The following is a 21,773-nucleotide window of genomic DNA, read 5'->3' on the forward strand; positions in this document are numbered from 1 at the left end:
AGAGGTGTTACCAGAAGCACAATTGGAGGACACCCCTCTCCACTGCACACAGAAATACTCGGTGTGCAGCTTACAGCCACTACCGTTGCCCCTCAGAACAGGATAGGAGAACAGACAAAACAGTTTCTTGCAGCTACATAAAAGCTGCCGAGAGAAAGGGGACAGCTCTGCAAGGAGGTACTACATTTACAAATTTATATACTGTGGACAGATTTATCTTCTCCACTTTAAAATGTACTTTTTTAATACATTCCTTGAATAGAAACAGACTGATTTCACTGTTAACTACTGCTGCATTGCTGTTTTACAACTTTTTCTGGCAACTTCATCAAATAGCTCAAAATAGAGGAAAAAGGGAAATGAATAAAATCTGATCTCTAAGAGGAATAGGATTTTAGCCATCTTTGTGCCTTACCATCACAGTTCCTATAACATTAGCCTTACCACAAAATAGTAAGAGTTCTAGTTCAGGCTACTTATTTGTTAAATAGGCACCAGTACCATCCTATCTGGCTCAGGGAACTTTATGATGATCATTTCCTTAAGTATTTGAAACATTTTGAAGGTGAGCAAGCATTATTGCAAATACTAACCTACATTTTATTACATTTTTCTACATGGTCATAACACTTTGCCCTCAGTGGCTTACCTCTCCCTTTCCCTCATCCACTTCTTCCCGAGTAAGTTAAACTTCTGCCTGATCTCTCAGGAAAGGAAATCAGATAGATCCTCTTCAAAAAATGTAGGGTTTAGTAACATGTTTTCTCAATCTCTAGATTCTACAATTGTTTTCAAAATTATCACTTCACATTTCAAAGCTTTTTTTTTTTTTATGCTGTAAAGGATCTGCAACTGCTTTACAGTTAATAAGCCAATGTAATTATGTACATGGAACCACACTGCCCAGTCTGAAATGCTCTGGTACAGATCAATTCAGTGTACTTAACAGCGACAACAATTCACAGGCTACAGTGAGACAGGCTGTGGCCATGCCCAATTGAAACTGCAGAGAGAATTTCAGAACTATGCAATGAGACAAACTGGCATTGGCCCAAGAATGTGAGTTGTTGGTACAAAACAACTGCCTTTATAGCATTGGCTTTATAGCTTATATATTGCCCGTGGACATCATTCTTTTTGGAACTACAAAGACTAGACTTTCATTTTTCTTTGATTCTGCCCCATCTCCCTGTTTCAGGCAATCATCACCACTGAGCTTAAGTGAGTATTGGAAGTCAGAAGGATAATGTGGCTCCGCTTCTGTAGCAATGTGAGCTGGGAAACTGACACCCAGGAGGATGGTTTGTTTTTCCCTAGAAACAACAAGAGCTCCAGATCGACCCACAACCAATGGAGGAAATGGGGCTCAATCCCTCAACTTGTTCCCTCAACTTGTGGCTTGATTGAATCTTGGGGGCAGACCAGTCCAGCAATGTTTCTTTCTTACTGCTCAAAAAGCCTGCTATTAACTGATCAGATATTCTCCTCAGTAAATTAAAAAAGCTGGAGCAACATTAAGATAAATAAAATAGATCCAGAAAAAAAAGCAAAGACCTGTAGTTTCACTGCCTTCTTTGTAATAAAAACAGAGCTTGAAATCACTCTAATCCCAACTATACTGACAGCCAAAACAGTCCAATGTTTAGTACCTAAAATTAGAAGTTCAAAGCCAACTAGCTTCATCATCAAAGTGAAGGCGTTTGCTTCCACTGACTTTAGTAAAATCTGGGCATGCTCAGCACCTTTAAAATTTCAGTTGTTACAAGCAATTATACAACAACTACTGAAGTATCCACCTCATCTTAGAAGTCACTGAACACGGGCTAACATAGGTTTCAGCACAGAAGCTTTCAGCATCCAAGTTTCAATTGTGCATGTGGTACATACATCACAGAAGTATATTTTCTCCCTCTGCTCAACAACATTTAAGTTTTATTTCAAGTGTACTAATAAACATATCTATGTATCTACAGATTATAACATCTTATGGGATGACCTGACTATTGAAATTTTACTAGAAGGAATGAGCACACTAACTTTCAAAAGCACTTTGTGTGCAATTAAGTCCATAGTAGCAAACGTTAAATCCAAGAAACTTTACTGAGAATACACATGCCTATCTACTATATCCCAACAATACAAAACAGAGAGATGCTCATACTATTCCCTTACCTGTATAGAAGCCCCAACTTTTTCATTACAAAGGCTGCACACCAATGCCCATCTACTGCTGGGAATGTGAGACACTTTTGTAATGGGCTCCATTTTCTCTGGACTTCCAATGCTCACCTAAGAGAAAAAATATTAAAAAACAGAGCAATTATTACACCTTTAACTGAAAAGGGAAATAATCTTATCAAAGAAATCCAACTCCCTGCATGCATATGCAAAATTTGCATATTCCAAGTTCCTCAGTTTGTAAGGAACTAAAAGAACTACAATTTGTTTTTAAAAATTAGTTCCTCACTGAATGATCAAACTTGTTTCTAGGTGACCCCCCATCGATTTAAAGTTATTGCAGAGGATAAGCGTTTCGATTATAAGAGCCCATAGGAATTCTCATTGTCACATCCAAACTTCCCCCTTCTTCACTTTTAATGTTCGGCGTACAAAATTAAACAGTACTTTGTGTGCTCATTAAATGAGCTTTGCCATCAGTCATCCCTTCCAAGGCCTAATTTTGATTGACAAAGCTTAATGTAATTACTTTCTTTACAGATGATGCATTATCCTGCCAGACTTTACACTGAACGTCTTTTATACTGACTTCCTAAGAAGCACCACATATACACATGCAAGTCGCTGTAGCAACACACGCTGGGCTGAGCAGTGTTCTTATCAGATTCCCTCTCTCCCAGAACCACAGCAGCACTCAACAGAGGGGCACTCTTAGCAGATCGGTGCCTACCTCTGGAATCCACAGAGCACAGCTGACGTGAACCCACTTGGTGCCGCTCCGGGTCGGCTTCATGGCGCCACCCTTCTTGGGACACAGCAAGCACTTGGGCTGAACACCAAGCGCGCAGGTCCTGCACAGCCAGCTGCCCTCCGGCACCTTCAGGATCCCGTAACATGCCTGTACTCCCGTTCACAGAAAAGAGAAAGCGGACAGAGAAGATGACATGCGTTTCTGTTACCTCTTAGCTGTGATCACACGTAGCCTTTCAAAACTCTCAAAACATTGTTAATGGAATTTATAACACTATAGAAACATTAGCTCGCAGAGCAAGCTAAATTGTAAGGTAAATTACCTTACAGCTTGTAGGTAAGTTTTGTACCTTACAGCTTTCATAGATGTTATTTCACTTGTACAAATACATTTAAGTAATGCGTGCAAGACAATGCTGCTCTTGCTTATCAGACAACACAGCTTTCTGAACACTGAATGACAAAGCAAACTTAAGTTGGGAAGGAACAACAAGCTCACAGGAAGGCATCTTCCATAGTAGGAAGCAGCCAAGAAAACCAAAACTGGATCTGTAATTCCATGCTAAAAAGGCTTTTTAATTGCCACAAAAAAACTGGCACACAATAGCGCTTCATTAGCTCAGCTCGGGTCAGTAGGTGCATAGAAAGAGAAGAGCAAGAAGAAAGCAAGAGAAGTGACCAGGTGAGAATGTACAACAAGGCACACGTTCTGGAGAGGCCACTCCTTACCTTCTAACTTCCTTGTTGTTTGTGTGTATTGTAACAATACCATTTCTTAATCCTCTTAGTATGACATTTCTACAGCCACATGTAATAACTGTCTTTCTCAATTTTATCATTTCTGAATTCATCCCACTGCTCAATAGAGAACTTTGCACCACCTTAACAGATCAGTGTCTGTCAATGGAAAAATCCAACCTATCATCTTTAACAGTTTAGAAAAGTTTCTGTTGCTAACCCTACGCTCCCCTGGCCACCATACCTGATGCACACAAATATTGCATTTGTCACAAAACACCATTTCGTTGCCATCTTCTCCATCTGGAGACTGACAGACGTCACAGACAACATCTTCATCATATTCAATCCCAAGTCCTTCTTCTGTCTCGATAGCATGGTTCATGTTGTCATAGCACCGTTGTTCAAACTCCTCTATGACCCTTTCCATTGTGTACTCGTCCAGCTCAGGCATCCCTGGGAAACAGGATTTGTTATTTATTGAAAGGGAGTAACCACCACCACTACACACAACTCCAGATTTTTTTTTGTTAACAACACCAGAGCAGATACAGCCCACCCACCCCCACCACAAACACACATATTTCATCCCTAGACAATCATGCCTGTTCCAGCACAAACTAGGGAAACTGCAAAAAATGACAAGAAGTTGTATAACTGTATTAAATTAATAGAAGCACAGTATTCAAACCTATCTTTCAAAGTCCTCAAAGAATCTCATAGACTGATTTTGGCTTCCTGGTCTTGTTCTCATTTTTCCTTCTTGGACGACAACATCTACAGCTTTTGCTTTTGCTGCGATTTTGCAACCCAGATATTCAATCTCTAGTAAAAGACTTGACAGAGTTTTAAACAGAAAGTGATGGAAAAACAAAATCGATGACAAAATCTGGTTATGATATTTGTACCAAATTAACAGTTTCTAACAACAGCTTTTTTCTTTTTTTTTTTTCCCTATTTTTTCTTAAGTTCCATCCCAGTAGGGTGCAACCCCAAATGAAGTCCCCATCAGATCTTGCTACACCAATAGATTTGTTTGAAAAAGTGAAAAACAGAGGTGTAATAAATGCAGCATCAAATCGGTGAACTGGTCTCTGCAAACAGTGTCCATCAGAAAATTATTAGTGACTACAGCTCCATTATTTTATGCAATATAATTAACAAATCTGAATTATGAAGTGATAATTATAATCCTGAGAAAGTATCTGCCAGAGAAGCAGAAGGAAAAATAACAAAGTACACAGTGCTTCCCCCATTTTCTCTCTCTCACTTGCCATGAGGATGAGCTGGATGCAACGCTTCCATGTTGGTACTACACTGACCATTACCACAAAATTATGACACACAAACCCTTGTGAAACCAAGAAAGCCATACTACTAAATCCAGTCATTTTCCCCTTGCAAAGTCAGTTTAACACAAGAATTTCCATATTCTTAGATTACTACAGTGAAGCATAGGCTTAGGATGACACCCTGCTTTTGCCTAACTCCTAATACCTACCGTTCACTGTGACATACAGAAGACGGCAACCTCATGATGTGCGTTTGAACAAGAAAATCCTCCCCTCGGCTCTCTCCGTGAGTAACTGAGCCACAAATTCCACAAAATGCTGAAGAAAAAGCCTCCCTAAATTCCAGATCAGAGGAGAAACACTCTACAAAAGTGTTTCCACCTTCAGGGAACAGGACCTTGCTGCAGAGATCGATGCGTTCCTTACTACCCATACAAAGCAGCTGAGAGGTAGCAGGAGGGAACACCCAAAACCCTGCTGATGAACAGAGCAAATGTTGCCCTGCAGCCCCGAAACGCTATACTGGCAAAGCACACTATGGCATGAGTTAGACCAGTTTGCAAGTAAATTCTAACCTCGTGATTGCTATCAGTACAAAAATCCTTTAGAGAGATGTCACCCACTGTTTGTTGATAAGGATTTTAAAAATGGAGTGAAGGGGCTGTGGCTTCATTTCAAATGTTGCATTCTGCCTCTTAAAGAAAGATTATACATTTTCAACACCTGAAGCACTGCAGCAGGTATCAAAGAAAACATTGGGAATTCATAGCTGCAGGGACACCATAAGGCAAGCCCTCCAACTGCAGATCAGGAAGCATTTCGCTTTTTAATGGAGAAAAATACACAAAACTACACAAACAGTCAGTCTGATGAGCTCTTCAAGGGCCTTGATGGCAAAATACGAACTTTGTGAGAACTCCCTTATAAAGCAGAAAGTAGCAGAGAACATGACCACGTTGCCATATTCTGACCTGGTCTAAGCAAACACAACTCAACAGTTATGAAAGCATACACATTAGGGTTTAATTCCATCAGATCTGGCCTCCCACAGAAACCCCAAGGTGATTACTCTCTTCAGATCTCTATCACCTCTTCCCACTGCTGACCCCCTGCAAAAATTCTTCTTAAGCTTGTCAGCTTTAAAAAAAAATACAAACAAACAACAAAACGCTCATTGCTCACCCATTTCTTTGAATTCTTCGTTGGCAAGTTGCAACCATGCTACGTCCACATCATTGAGATCATAGCGACACACGCTGTCTGCTAAGGTCCGAATGTCAACATAGCCCAGCTCTGGAGGCTCCGAGCCTGACGAAGCAATGTACTTCCTGGGACGTGTAAACGTGACAGCTTTTGTCTCAGACACAATCCTAAAACAGACAAGTGCACACTATGTATGCTGGGCTGCTGAAAGACTTGTTTCTAGAGAACTCAAAATGCCTCATGCTAAGTGGCTAACAGTCACAAGCAATCTTCTAAGCATATCTTGCACAACTGAGATGGGAACAAAAACCAGTACATTGCATTTTCATACAGGATTTGCAATATTATGAGAAATTAAGTGGAGTTATCTAGAAACGCATTTCATTTCCAGAATTATAAATAAAATGAAAAGACTGGAGGACAGAACTCTGGCTACTCTTACCTGAATTTCATACTCGTTTAAAGCTAGAGTTAGACAGTCTGTCTTTAGGTAGTGATGGCTGCCACATACACGGGTGTTAAACTGTTTTATGACTTTTTTTAAATCCATCTGCTTAACTACCACAGCAAGGTCAAGAAAATTCAAGAATTAAAGTTTTGTTTCTTACAGCGCATTGCTTTTGAATGTTTGGAAGGGTTTTTTGCTACAGCATCACCATCTTTGTGAAATTCAGAAGACCTTTCCCACAGAGAATCAGGAATTTGCAATTGCTTGGCCTTCACTTACCCAAACAGATCCAAGCTCTGGCATCCTGGGTCTGCATTTCCTCTTTCACAATCCCTAATCCCATGCTGCACCAAACCTTTGCGCAAATATTAATCAGCAGTCACTGAAACTACCTCCCCTCTCAGGGTCTGAAGGCTCCAGGCAGCCAGCCGAAACAACACAAAAGCACATCTGAGCTGCAGGCCAGGATTTTGTTCAAGCACAGGTATTGGTTCAGGAGACAGTGAACTACCTACAGCACATAACCTGTTCTAGGTCAGATTCTTGCAATACTGCAACTTCGCAGCACCAGGAACTGTGGGCAGAAATGCCCAGTAGGCGAAGGACAGCAGTCATTCTCCCAGCAAGCTGAAGATTCGCCTCCAAAGAGCCAGACAACTCTGTCGGTTCAGCTGCTGTGCAGGTCTCTCAGCAGAGGATGCTGCACCTTCTTCTTAGTTAGCTGCACAGGCTAAAATTCAGTGTGAGTGCAACCCAGTTCCTGCTGTAACACTGATACCTCCAGGAGCAACAGGGCCACGCTGCCAAATTACTCCTTCCTGCAGCGCCAGTCCCAGCACTAGCACTGATGATTTTTTTGTGCTCCAATCCCACGCAGGCAGACATGGCACCACCCCACGCAGACAGAGCTTTCTGTCGGGAACAGCCAAAGCTCCACAAGAAGGAGGATGTCCTCTGCCCTGTTTTGCTCCCAGCTGTGCTCCTGCCCCCCGGCCCCCGAAAGATCTCCTGACCTGTCATTACTGCATCTGCACAACCAGATCTCTGTAAACCAGACTCCTGCACAGCCCTAAATCCTCCCCTCACATAGCTTATTTAAGACAAAATCTGAATCTGAGACATGATGGACAAGAGCCAAATGCTGAATTTTCAGCTTCTGTGGTGCAGAAGGGAACTGTGTAAGAATGAGAAGGTGAATGATTTTGGCAGGCTAACTGCACTGCCTGAATTGATCCTGGTCATACTGCACAGTATTGAAGTATTACAGATTACTACATCTCACGGACATTTTATTTTAAATAGGGCACTGCTTGCTGAATCTTCTGTACCATCAATTTTTTCTGAGTACTTCTCTGTGTGGAAATTACCACCTCTGGGCTGCATGCTGCACACACTGTCTATACACTACTGTAGTGGCACAGAAGAAATAAGCACAGGTAGTTTGGCTTTACAAACAACACCTTAGTCTCGTTATTTTTGAGACAGAAGTAAATAAAAATAATTTAAAAAAAAAGAGCTGTAATGCTCCAAAAAGGAGGTTTAACTAACTGAATCACCTGTCTGAGGATACGCTCACACTGAAGCACCGCATGGACTTGCTCCTTTCCCCACCCTGCTGGGCTGTGTTTTCCTTTTGTGCTACACCAGCCGCTACTGCTGCTTATCCAACTCAGGGTAACCTCGTCCTCCCCTCCCAAAGTTAAGCACAGAGCTGTTTGAGCACTCCAGCATAACTATGGCATATTGTGAGGGGACAAACAGGGTAAGAATTGGGCATCAGAAGGCCACTGAGCAGCAGGCGCTCACCAGTAAGAGCCTCACAAGACAGCTCAGCGCCTAAAAAAAAATAGCAGTGCCTCCTGTGCTGACATCCACACCTTTGGGTGCCCTCCTTCCCCATCCCCTTTAATTTCTTAATTTTGGAGCACATTCACAAGTGCGACGCTCTCCTAAAGAGCATGTGGAGCTGACAGAGCCACCCAGCTACTTCCCCAGACTTAAGGCAGATACAGGTTGGGGAATACCTGGGAGGGTCTCCCCCTACTGAAGCCCCAAGGTCTCCTGGCCCTCCTGCAGATTTCAAAGAACACAGCGAGGAGGAGACAACGTGAGCGCACCTGTACAGGGGGGGGGCATTTATACAGGCAGTGGGTGAGGGCAGCGTGGAGCAGGGTACAAGCTCTGTGGTGAAACAGCATGCTCCTGCGCCCTGCAGTGCCCAGCAGACAGGGAAATGCTGAGCTGCCTCCCTGAGGAGAGCGCCAGCTCTGATCCTTCCAAAGGTGAAGGAGGAAAGGGTTTACCTGCCATGCGGGTCGGTTCTGAGCTGTACAGACCTGCTGGGGCTGTGCAGCTGTCTACAGGTTTCTGCACAGAACGCAGGAAGCACAAACAAACCCTCCTGCAGTCCCCCTGCAACATTAAAGCTGCCAGACACAGAGCTAACAGAGGCACTGTCACATAAGCCAAATTTTTTTGCTGTGTATCAGTGCTTGGGCTGTTCTGGCCACATCAGCACTGGTGTGTCACGTGGTAATGCCGTATGCACCAGCCTGCACTTACTCAGACATCTAGCATGTTTAAGTGGCAATCAACCTTCTTCTCACTTTCTCCAACTCCTATCCCAACTAAGCATGAAACAGATAGATGGGCTGCAGTGCATTCCTGCCCTTACAACTGGATTGTTTAATTTGAAACAGAAAACAACATCTAAGTGTAACAAACAAGGGAAGGAAAATAATGGTTTCTTGGATAAGAGCTGGAAAATCTCACATTAACGTGTTCAGTTATACGCACATCAGGATGGTTCTTAAAACAGCTAAAACATTGTACAAACAGTTTTCTGAGTCAGTAAATCAAATGACAAAAAGAAAAACAGAAAACAGAAAACCAAAATAAATGCTGTATTTTCTCTAGCTCTTAAATCTGGCTTGTCTAATTGTTCTCTGAAAAGAATCTATGGCTTGGAACTAAGCACAAAGACGAGGTCTCTCCCAGCAATACTGAGTGAGGTCAAGTCTGGGCTTAAAAATGCAATGGAAGGTATTTTTAAAGCTCTGTCATTAAACTCCATCCTAACGTAATGCCAAAAATGACTCTCTGATACTCACTCATATGTCAGCACACAGGCAGAACAGGCCTGACTCTTGACCCCTCTGACCATTCAAAAAGCTGAGGCGTGTTGCTCTCTCTGAGAACCAAGGCCTTTCTAGCTAGACACTGCAGGATAAAGCTCAAGAAGCCAAGGCAACGTAGACAAAAGCTGCTAGCATAAATGTATATTTGTTTACAGTCCTCCAAACTATACCTGGCTACTGGTTCTGGGATGGTCCCTGGGCTAACTGGCACCTGCACTCCCTTTTCCCACTCCTGCCTCCAGGGGTCTGCCAGCACATAGTATTCATCAGGGTTCAGCTGGAAGGAGTCATGTAACTTCATGGCAGTGATCAGGTCCGTTCTGAACACCTGCAAAGAGAGCGACCAAGAGAGAAAAATAGAGACACTGACATTTGATATTTACACTCTATGATTCACAGCTCCAGGGTAACCATGGAGCACAGAGCATAACAAGGTCACTGTATCAACAGTGAACTAACCCAGCGCACTGCAGGACAGAAGTTTAGCTTCATCGCAGAGAAAGGGGTGGTGGAAGGTGCAAACACTGATACGATGACTTCCAGCTAGCTCCTCTCTGAGTCCTGATGCTCCCCCCACACCAGAGACACGATGCTAAATGACACTACCCCATTTTACCTTCCTCTTGGCTGCAATAAAAGCTGCAGGAGCTTTGAGTCTTCTTAGAACAACAGCATGAGGAAGACTCAATTTTGCTCCAACGTTATCATCTTTTAATTATTGGAGCTCTGACTAATCCAAAGGCATTCTACAAATTCCCTATGGTAGAAATCAAGGCGTGACTCCACCACGACCAGACACAAGAGGAAATTCTACCAAGATGACTCTTTGTGCAAGTATTTAAAATAATAACCCAGAAGACAAATAAAATAAGCCCCAACCTTGAATTCTGGTGGCAGCTTGATGTTCAGCACATGTGCTTGTTATTCTATCAACTACTGACACCGCTGCACCATAGCTTAATTTTACTCTGCCTTTGCAAAAGCATCCACCTCTAAAACCAGCATGATCTTGGCAACTTCTGGGTTAGCAGTCACCGACAAGCAGCGATGCTGTCTTCCACAAGCCACAGAACGAAAGAAAAGGGATCCATTCTCATAGCGGGCATGCTGTGCTGCTGTTGTGGCAGCTTCAGCCTGGTTTGCCGCTGCCTGTCAGCACTTCAGAAAGCAAAGGGTGGTATCACAGGCATCAGAAGTGCACGCCTGCACTTGTCTGCGCATCTTCCAGCTCTCCCCACCCTGCTCTCCCTGCGAGGCAGGGCTGCTGCGAACTGCAGCAACTGCACCCGGCACTTCTTACCTCTGCAACTCTGCACGTTTTAACTACTTGATGCCCTTTCAAACGAAGAGATTAAAAAGCAACCAAGTGACTAAAAATGAGCACCACTAGCACAAGAAGAAGGTAGGCAAAACTTGCAAGAAAAGTTCCCCTGCAGACTGCTCAGTTTAGGTTAAGCAAATTCGCCATCTATCCAGCCCCTTACTGCACTGACAAAAGAAAAGGCAGGCTATCAGGAAAAGTGCTCCTAGGCTCTACAGGGCTGCTAACCGGGCAAAGTGCCAAAACCTCCTGTCCCCCAGCCGGTCCCAAGCCACTGGCCACATTGGCTCTTTTCCATTAGTTCCAGCCAACAGCTGCGTATGGCTGGGGAAGAAGCTCAGCCACACAGTGTGCTAATTAGGGAGGCCTTCCAAGGGCAGCAATTTCTGTCATACGCTATTCACACACCCAAAATTTCAATAGATCATGTAAGATTTTTAGGGTAACAACGCACCTGATGGTTAATAATACTTCTGAGACTGTTTAAGTGTGATTTGCCTTACAACACAATGTATCTTGACACCTCTCCTCCTTCCTAACACTCATACTCCCCGCTTCTGTCTCAGAATGTTTCTGTTTCCACTCTGGTTTTGTCATATAAAATAAGATAAAATTATGACATTTTTCTCAGCACTAGTCTTGACATGATCAAAAAAATGCTATCCTTAAAAAATAAAGAATGATATTACCATATGAAGGAAGAGGTGAGGGCAGGTAATGAAATATAATGAAGTGTTTTAAACAAACCAATTACAAGTCCTATGAGGCTGCAATCAAGAAATGAAAAATAATCTGCAAAGTAAATTGTCTCACAAAACAAACAAGCACAGCTGGTCAGGGGATCCTGCACTTCTAAGTGATTTGAATTAAAGCAATCAAACGTCAAATGAAAACTACTAAAAATATAAAATGGGATGCAAAACTTGCTCAATCTGAGAGGCAAAGTAACTCAGGTGCTCAGATGAACTTGTCACAAAGATCTCTCATAGGAGAGCTAACGTGGTACTTGACAGCCAAGAAACTCCTTCCCAGGGTAGTGGCCCCATAACACCATTCTTTCTGCTCTAATTTCTGATGCAATCAGACTGCCTTGAGCAAAGCAGAGCTTATAGAAGTGCTGGCTCTCAGAAAGCACAGAGCACTTCAAAGCTAAGGGGTGAAATCCTGGCCACACTAAAGTCAATGGGAATTTTGCCACCAACTTCAGTGAGACCAAGATTTCACCCAGGGAGTTTAGCAAGTGTCACTTTTCCGCCAGCACGCTTAGCTTAGCGTCAGAGGAGTGTGCTGTGGCAAGCAGAGGCAGTGCAAATAGAGGGAGGGAAAGGGCGAAATGCCTGTGAAACAGAGCTAACGTGTATGAAAAAGTATATGAAGAAAGTATACAAAAACCCATCCAGGCTGAAAAAGCAAGAGAAGAACAGCACAAAACTGGAAAGACATTGACAACAAACGCAAGGAAGGGGAGAGAAGAAAACTGAAGTACATAAAAAACCAACAGCAAGATCTGTAGTTAGATTATTTCTTGACAGTCTTTCATGAAGTAGTTCTCAAAACTGCGTCTAAGTTTATTTATAAGGGATGTACAAAAGATAGCTAAGGAAAGCAAGCCTACTGCCGACAAGAATAAATTCACTAGAGCTCTGCACACTCACCTAAAAAAAAAATATGCCTTTAACAGCCAACAACCAAAAAAAGAAAAAGATTGAAAGCCAACAGTACTAGGTGTAGTTCTAACACACTGAGCAATGAATGGGAGTCTTCCTGTGAAAACTCTTCTCTGTGACTTAAATACATTGTCATCAGGGAGATTAACAAAGCATAGTTTTCTCAGCATCCACCACTCGCTAATGCATCAGAAGTACATTTATCAGGCAAGTAAGCTGACTCAAGAAATTCTACCTCCTGAATCTTATGCTTTCTTTGCAGCCTTTTCAGAGTTGGCAGTGTAATACCTGCCTGAAGGTATGGAGATTCAGCATGAATACTTCCAAAGAACTGGATCTCATTTATGTGTTATACTAATAGTTGATCCATCCTAGAAAGTTCAAAGCCATCTACATCTCCCTTGATATGATTTCCTCAAAGCACTACAGAAGACAGAACTGTCAGAAAGCTGATTCCTCATTTGACAGGCACATTAACAAAGATCACAGACCAAGACCCAATATCAAGTATGAAATAAATGCACCTACGATAAATTTTCACTGTTCACAAGACAAGCTACAAATAAACTCTGATGCCCAAAATATTACAAGAAAGACTGCACAGCTATGTTGGATGGATGTCAGAATATGCCAAAATTCACTGATAGAAACTGGTGCTGGCAGTGGCTGTGTCAACAGCTGAATTCTGTGATCTCCTGGCCAAAGACAAAAAGGCAGAGGAGGGGACACTAGGTGCCAGTGAAAACGGAGCAAAAAGAAAAGAAAATGCACTTCAGGAGAAGTGGATCCATTACCAGAACACGTACATGTTCGGCATTTGATAGATGCAAGATAATGCAAATCAAATTCCAGAAATACCTCAGAAGGTTTTCGATCTTCATGCCTGGAACACGAAGTCCTCCGACGTCGAGATCTGGAATGCTGGGACCAGGTGGACAGACCTAGAATACAGAAGCGATCAGTTGCGGACACTGCTGCCAGGTACCTACAAAAGCCTTGCCTCCCTCAGCACACCCAAGTATGCCTACTGACTTCGGTAAGATTGTATAAGTAAGGTAAGCCAGAGACGGGCTTCTCTGACAAACCTGAAAAAGACTCTTTCAAAATGAACTAGAAAATAGAGGCTGCTCAGTCTTCAGCTACTGCGATCATTCTTCTGTTTGGTTTGTAATTCTCTGCTGAGGCATGTTCTGGCTGCGCTGCACCAACCACCTTCCGCCCAGCATTTGAACAAAGCCATCTCCTAACATCCTTCCCCGAGCACCAATAATCCACTTTCTGCAGATTAATAGCTGACTAGGTTCTGTTGATAGCCTAAAATGTAAAATTTGAACCTCACGTACTGATGTCCTAAATACCTGCACTGGTTAGACAGTTCTAACTAGAGCAAGCTTTTTCAAAATCGAGCAACCTGCCATGCCAAATCAGGACAGCCACCAAAACAAGCTGCCATCTCTCTTCCTAAGGAAATCTCAGTGCGGTTGTATGATTTTTGTCTGCACAATTACTCATTACATTCCAAACAAATTATACCTTTTTGCCTTGAAACTTTGTGACAGAGCCTCTGTCAGCTTTCACAAATATTTTAACAGGAGGAAAGGAAAAAGAGAAAGGAGGAAACTACACTCCACAGATGAGGTAGCGCTTTGACACCAAGCATACTATGCCTGTGCAAATCAACTCATTCTAATTCAATAGGATTTACAAGTATGGCAGGTATTTTCCACCGTCAGCTACAGTAGCAGTAACAAAAACAAACAAAAATGCCAATAAATCCTTCTCTGGTGGAGAGATGAAAGATGTACCAATATCTATTATGATGGGGAAGCGAGGAACTACATGGCAACCTCTGAAGGCTGAATACACTTTGCAACTCTGGGTATTAATTGCAGACAAATAAAACAGAACCAATGCAAAAGCCTGCCTACACCACTCATCTCTTCACTGCCTGTGCACACAGATGCTAGGAGTAAGAAGTGTAGTCTATAAGAAAACATCTCACATCACCTAGCTGAAACCTCTTGGGGATCAGCAAGAGCTCTTCAAAAATACACTGCGCAGGATGGGGTATGTTCTCCGTAAAGCAGCTATCCAAGACTTTCAGAAGGAAGACACCACTAAGTCATCTTCAGAATTCATTACATTGCTTTAGTCTTCTCAGTTGGTAAAACATTAAGGAATCTGCCCCATTGCCAACCACTCCAGAACAGAGCAACGAACAACAGACATTACACGGAACATGCACAACAGTCAAACCTGGAGCAAGGTACACAGCAAACTGCTAAATAACTTACCTTTTGAGGTTAGAATGTATTAAAAAAAAAAAAAAAGGAAGACTATTTCAAGTAAATTTTAGTGTTTTAACATGGAAATTGATTTGAAAGTTGTTTTTTTTAAGAGTCATAGGTGCTTTTCCTAAGCTCCTCTGTTTTACAATTATAATTTTCTATTTCCATTAAAAAAAAAAAAAGAGAGAGAGAAGTAGCCGACTACCATTTATTAACCTGTGTGGAAAAACAAATTCCTGAGATCCTTTAATTACCATTCCATTACGATGTTCTGGAGAAAACTACAAAAAACCATGAGCAACAGCATAAATCCCTGCTTCTGAGGATCCTATCAGCCTGTACCTAAGCTCAACAAGATCAGGAGGACTAAGTGAAATCAATCAAAATGTGTCAGAGAGATACAGCAAAAATTCACAACTGAAAACCACAGATTTTTCCTGTAATACAACAATTTAATTATTAACCTTTTAACATTCACACATATGTGATTCCTTCCACCAACAGACTCACTAGAGGACATACACCACATACTAATTAGTACAGATTACACCACACGGGTTAGCATTCTGTTTTTGTGGGTTCTGATGCTTTTCTCCATCTGCAGGACTAAAATCTGATTTTAGCAATAGCTATCTGTCTCCGAGGTATTCAACTAGTTAGACCCCTGCACTAGCAAGTCAGCCACTTCAAAACTGGTAATTCCTCTGTGGATCTGACTGTTTGCAAACCTACTGTTGAGCCTGGGAGAGAAAGCCCAACACACATGAGCTAAAGATTAAGAGTGACAGGCGGTATTGGCAAAGTGTTGTCTTGTTCTCATTTTGTGGGAGCACAGCTGGTGACTCTGGAAGCTTTGGTACAGCTGTTCCCAAGCAATGTACACATCTGGCAAAATTAGAGCAATAGCAGTAGGAGATGCTTCTGGGTCTTTACCTGTGTGCTTTAATTCAGCTCTGGTGACAATATATGATAAACTGAAGGCAAGTAAACTAGCCTTTTCCGCCTTTGTTTTGTTTTGTTCCCCACCATGCAGGTATTGAGGTGGATTTCCAGGCATCTTTCATGACATACAGAAGCTACAAAGGTGAGAAGTAAAATAATCCTTCCTGTATCTTCCATCTCCATTTCTTTGCCGTGCCATCTGCAGATGCCACGCATCAGAACAGAGTCTTAAATGTGTATTTCTTTAGGCCACCGGATTAATTAACCACCTAATGCAACATGAAAGGTCAAATTTTAACCACTTCTGAATTTCCTGATTTTTCATTTTAAATTGCCCTTTTTTTTTTTTTTTTTTTTTAAAGGGCTATATGAAAGCACACTATGTAAAATTTCCATATGTAAGGGACAACTCAAATGCAGCCAGCCTTCCTCAGGATATATTATAATGAGTATTTTTTCCATGTCAACTAACTTCCTACACTGAGTAAGGGAAGAAGTGTTTTTTACATAGGTCTGTAATAACTGTTTCCTTAACATAAAACTGGTGAATGCAGAGAACACATGGTATTTTAGTACATTACTGAAGAGACGGTTGTATTTTTCTGAGCAGTGTAAACTGACTGTACATAATACTATGAGGAAAAGGTGGAAAAAACTTCTCATGGGACTGACATTTTGCTACTGGCTGAGATATGCACTGTAGGTAACAGGTGACCTTCGGCACGGGCTTCACTTCAATAGGGAAAACATTTACTCACTGAATAAACAGAACCCAGCTACATGGCACGCATTCACATATTCAAACCACCACCACTTAAACACAAACGTGCAAGAAATTAATGGAGCCAGACAAATTATTGTAAAAATACCCAGCCCATAACGGTATTAAATTTAAGTACTTATGAAAACTAAAAAGAGGAGCTTCATCTCTGCTTACATTAAACTTAATGGCAAAATATCACTGCCTTCCACTGTGCCAAGACCATGTCACTGAGCTACCCAAAGCTGCTTTCATTAATAAGCAGCACACCAACTCTGAGTACATCAATAAAGGTGCAGGAGGAAAATGATGTGATTTGTCTTTTTAGCATTCTGTCTGTATTTTGATGCTTAATCCAGAAGAGGGACCTCACTGAAAGGAAAAGTTAACAGGCAATTAAAGCTACTTCGGTGATTAATGATCTGATTTTTCTGTCTAAGTACTTGAAATATGAACCATTCCTGGATTATATGGAAAGAAGAATCTGCTGTGATCAAAACACAGGATTCAAAATAGTTCTTCTGTACTGTAAAAGCACATGAATCTGAGTATTTTAGAAAGATTCCAGACGCTTTTCAACAAGATTACTCCTTCCAGTAAGCATCCAATTGAACAGTTTTCTGCATAGTAGCTGTAGTCTAAAACTAAATTAGGATCACCAAGACTAGAAAAAATGCTAAAGGCTCAAGACAGAGTTAAACCTAGTTTTAATAAAATAACCAAAGTCTGAATCACTGGGATTTTGAAGATGTAAAACCTTGTAAGGTAACATTAAACCTCATGGGAAAAATGAGTTCTACAGCAGGTGGAAGATAAATGAGTTGTTAGAGAGCCCACACTACCAAAAACTGTGTGAGTAACCCTGAATATGAAAAATGTTAAACTCCAAAGCACGGAGCTAAATAAACACATCTAGAATGTGCAATGCTATCAGCATTAGAAATCAAACACAACAGGTATCTTAGTAAGTGCCTATCCTTTTACATGATTCCGAAGGGTAAGGATGAACATAGTAGCCTAGCTAGTGTCATTGCTCCACACCAAGACCATCCTGATCCTTTCAGTTAAGATCTTTCTGGATGGCCTAGGTGCTCATATCCCTTTTTAAAGGTTTTCATCACTGAGAGCAAAGAGATGAGAATCATACTCCTAAGTGCTGCTCAGTTTGGCCTTCACTTTTATTCGCTTGGAGACAAAAAAATTACAAATATAAAAGCTCAAATGACTAATGAGATACAATTCACAGCAAGAGAGGCAAAGCTCCGACATACTACCACTGCTGGAAAGAAGACTTCTAAGCCACAACCAGGAAAACTTTCTGTTCGCAAGGGTATTACATATACACCTTACACTATAAAACCTGTGTTTTTATAATACCACTACAGGGTTTATAAAACACATACACCCTATGATCATAAAAGAAAGCAATCAAGAGGTATGAATTCTATTTCCATATTTCTGAAGAGCACACACTTCCTAGGAGGGAAACAAAACAAAACAAAAAAAATCAATTCTAACTGTATCAACATGTTAAACGATCTGTCAAAAACATGTTTTGATTCCAAAAAGGCCCATCAAAAAAGAAAACTCCTTGGGACCAATAAAACAATTCTAGCCCTCAGGGCATTCTACCCCACAGCTAATACACTTCTCAGCACGAGCAGAAAAGGCTCAGCTATTATGTATCATGCACAAGGCTGTTGTAAAGCCACCTGCAAGGCACCCGGCTGCGTCCCCGGAGAATTACCTGCTGCTACAGCCTCTGCACACTTCAAAGCCTCGGATCAGTGGGCGTCTGAAAGCTTCTCCCACTGTAAACACACTCCTGCTACACCATTACACCAGGCAGCACAACAGAGCAAAACATCTCTGACGTGGATATATGTCTGGCTGTCTCTTCTGCTTAACGTTGGCATTTCCAGATGCCTATACTCTTCTCTTCTTCAGCTCAGAGACAAACTAGGTGCTGCTGCCAACGCTGTCAGACAGATCTGCAGCCCGAAGAGAAAATATAGATGCTCGGAGTCTCCCCATTTAGAGCCTGGCTCACAACTCTTTAAAATAAGGATTCATGTCACTTAGACATAACTCCACGTGTCCAGACCCGCGTTCTACCACAAAGAAAACAGAAACAGACTGATGGCAGTTTTCCTGTATATTACATATAGAAAGTGCTGTCTGTGCACAAGTCTTGGGGCCTCATCATCAAGAAAGAAAAACGTATGGGAACACAGCCCACGACGTTTCACGCAGCCTATGTCCTCTTCTCATGTTTCTTTTGCTGGAGGATTTGCCCATCTATCTTCCTTATCTCTATACAGTAGCGTACTATTATGCAATAATCTAATTCAAGATCAAAACAGAAAAAGCAATTGCCTTTTATCTCGTCAATCCTGACGCTACTCAAAAATCAGCGTTATTTGACAACCACCCAACTGCAGCTGCCGACCTATGCATGTATCCATACGATTTTTGCAGTGCTTTACAGCAGCACTGCTCACTTGCTCTGTGCCTGACACATACAATGAGCAGTCTTTGCAGCATCCTGCCCCAGCAGTTCAATACATGTTTCTCCCATCAGTAGTTTCTTCTCATTTGAGTTTTATACTCTGCAAGAACACAGATGTGACCACACAGAGACACACATCACTCTTCTATCAGTCAGGAATTTCTAGACTCCATCTTACTTTTTTAAAAACACAAGACCCAAGTGCCACTCTAACTCCCTAACCCAAAACTCCCGTGTGATGATTCCTGTTACAGTGTTGTTTTACTCTATGTATGAAGTTTTACCTCAGGTTTTACTACAGATTATCACGGTCTATTTCAGTATCTCCCAGGGTCGTGTTCATAGGCTGACAGCATTAGGTTGTTAAGCCTGACGATTCAGATGGAGTTGGGTATACTCAGAATTAGCAGTTCTGTACAGAAACACGTGCTTCTCCAAAAGTGATGATTATGTGATGCCCTTTCCTCATCTACAATGGCCTATAAGCACAGCTAAGTCTTCCAAATTGCTCTGAAGAAGTGCCCCGAAGTGTAACCACCAAAAATCACCCTGCCACAGTGAGCCTAGCCTTTAACTAAGACGCAAGTTGTGACCATTTGTCACCACTCTAAATGCCACAGCCCCTTCTCAAAAGCACAACAGTGACCACTGAACTTGCTGCTCTGTCCAAATCCGAGCACTACAACTACGTTACAGCCGTTCCTTAAACACCCTCCTCATCGAGCAACCCGTTCAACTGAAAAATAAGGGATGTTGTGCTCACTTTCTTTTCGTGAAGTGCTGCACAGCATTTCATGCTCTGCTAAGTAATTGCCACCTTTCAAGCCAGCAGTGACCACAATTCTGCGGTAAAAATTATGTACACAGCTAAGGTTATGTACTCAGCAACCCCTGCATGGCACTTTGGGATCCATCTCAAACACAAGGGGAGCCCAGTGGGATGAAAAGCCCTTTCTAAGATCTCTGTCATTCAGTCAAAGCAATGGATATTGACAAGATGTTTACATTTAAAGTAACATTTGTTTAGCAACCATAGACTAGGGGGCCACCTAAATTACAGAACTATATTCTGCTATCTTTAAGTATTAAATCTTTCATTTCTCAGAAGTGATGTGAAACGTTGTCAAGCCTGGAAATATTTTTCATCTGAAAGCCTCTTCAGTTTTTCTTTCAGACACTCCGCATTTAGGAGTATGATGAATTGATAAACCCTCCAAGAATAAAAACAAAAGGCATCGCAGGAGCAAGTAAAGCGCGAAAAAATCATGCTGAATTCCTTGCTCATGGAAAAGAGGAACCAAACTCCCACTGACATCAAGGTGGGCCTGGATTTCACCGAAGCTCCCTATAATTCAACCGTCTGAACTTCAAATCTCATCTCGAACATGATCCATCCAAGTGTCCCAGCAGCCTGTGCAAAAGGGATGCCCTGAAATTATAAATGGAAACTACAACACTGGACAATCACACCAGGAAACAAAGCAAATGGATTGTTCAGCACAAACCACATTTGAGGATTTACAGACCAATGAGGCTAAAATGTCAGGTCAAACACTGCGCAGGAAAAACAAAACAGTTTCAGTATCTAACACTTAATTAGAATAAGACCTGGAACCATAAGGAGGAGGAGCTTTTGCAATGGAGAAGCAAGCTAAAATACAAAGCAACAGAAATTACTTTAAAAATATCAAAGCCCTGACCAGCCACGCAGATAATAAGGACATAATTAAGTTTGAGGTAAACATTACTAATTTACTTAATACAGGTTTTGAAGAAGATGTGTACAACATAAGGCTTTTATGATGGGCCTGGCTAATATTAACGTCTATTATAGTTGCTGTAATACATTACCTGGAGAGGGATAGAAACTAGCAAGCTGTCTGTAGTCAAAAAAAAAAAAAAAAAAAAGGATTATTTTGAGCTGCCAATAATCTTAAAACCTTCACCAAGCCTCTCCCAATACCATTCCTCTGTATTTAGACAAAGTTCAAAATCCAGAACTATGCCTGCAGCCATTTTTTGTTCAATTATATTTCATGGATAAAATGTTCAAAAGTGACCTATAATTTCAGAAAACGAAATCTCGGAGAACACACTGAGATATCCAGGGCCTGACTGCATAACTGAGGTGCACAACTTTAACCGACACCTTTTGCTCACTGCTTCAATTGTGCTATTTTGGTCTCAGGTCTAAATGTAGATGTAGAAGTCTGATTTTAAGGGGACACAGCTCAATGATTTGCAGTAGTTAGGTTGAAGGACATAAGCTAAACACTTTGGAGGGCTTGGAGGCTGCATTTTGCATTGGAAAGAACCAAGTCAGAGGACAAAAAAGAAGTGATGAGAAAAGCAAGAGTGCCGTCTTTAAGCTGCGACGTTTTTAGAATGCTGTAAATAATATATACCTATCCACACTGAAATACCTTACATAAGAAAATGCATGTACTCCAGGACCGTAACCATGTTGGTTAAGCTTCCTTCCGGTTTGATTTATTTCACTCCTAAATACCAACAATTCACCCTTCTTTCATCTGACCAAA

At 41.7% G+C, this 21,773-nt stretch overlaps 1 protein-coding gene across 8 annotated transcripts in view; it reads right to left on the reverse strand.

The window, feature by feature from the left end:
• Nucleotides 1–21,773, reverse strand: part of JADE1 (jade family PHD finger 1) — a 107,192-nt gene that overhangs the window by 8,863 nt on the left and 76,556 nt on the right. For 6 of the 8 annotated variants that reach the window (XM_040557007.1, XM_040557004.1, XM_040557003.1 and 3 more), the window contains exons 3-8: nucleotides 13,593–13,675; nucleotides 9,917–10,074; nucleotides 6,141–6,328; nucleotides 3,911–4,122; nucleotides 2,909–3,076; nucleotides 2,173–2,289 (exon numbers count right to left, since the gene is read on the reverse strand). In XM_040557007.1, the coding sequence (XP_040412941.1) occupies nucleotides 2,173–2,289; nucleotides 2,909–3,076; nucleotides 3,911–4,122; nucleotides 6,141–6,328; nucleotides 9,917–10,074; nucleotides 13,593–13,675 (926 nt within the window). The remainder of the gene's footprint in view (nucleotides 1–2,172; nucleotides 2,290–2,908; nucleotides 3,077–3,910; nucleotides 4,123–6,140; nucleotides 6,329–9,916; nucleotides 10,075–13,592; nucleotides 13,676–21,773) is intronic. The other 2 variants (XM_040557009.1, XM_040557008.1) reach the window with 1 other exon arrangement.

The sequence above is a fragment of the Cygnus olor genome, chromosome 4 (genome assembly GCF_009769625.2).
Source record: "Cygnus olor isolate bCygOlo1 chromosome 4, bCygOlo1.pri.v2, whole genome shotgun sequence".
Taxonomy (NCBI): domain Eukaryota; kingdom Metazoa; phylum Chordata; class Aves; order Anseriformes; family Anatidae; genus Cygnus; species Cygnus olor.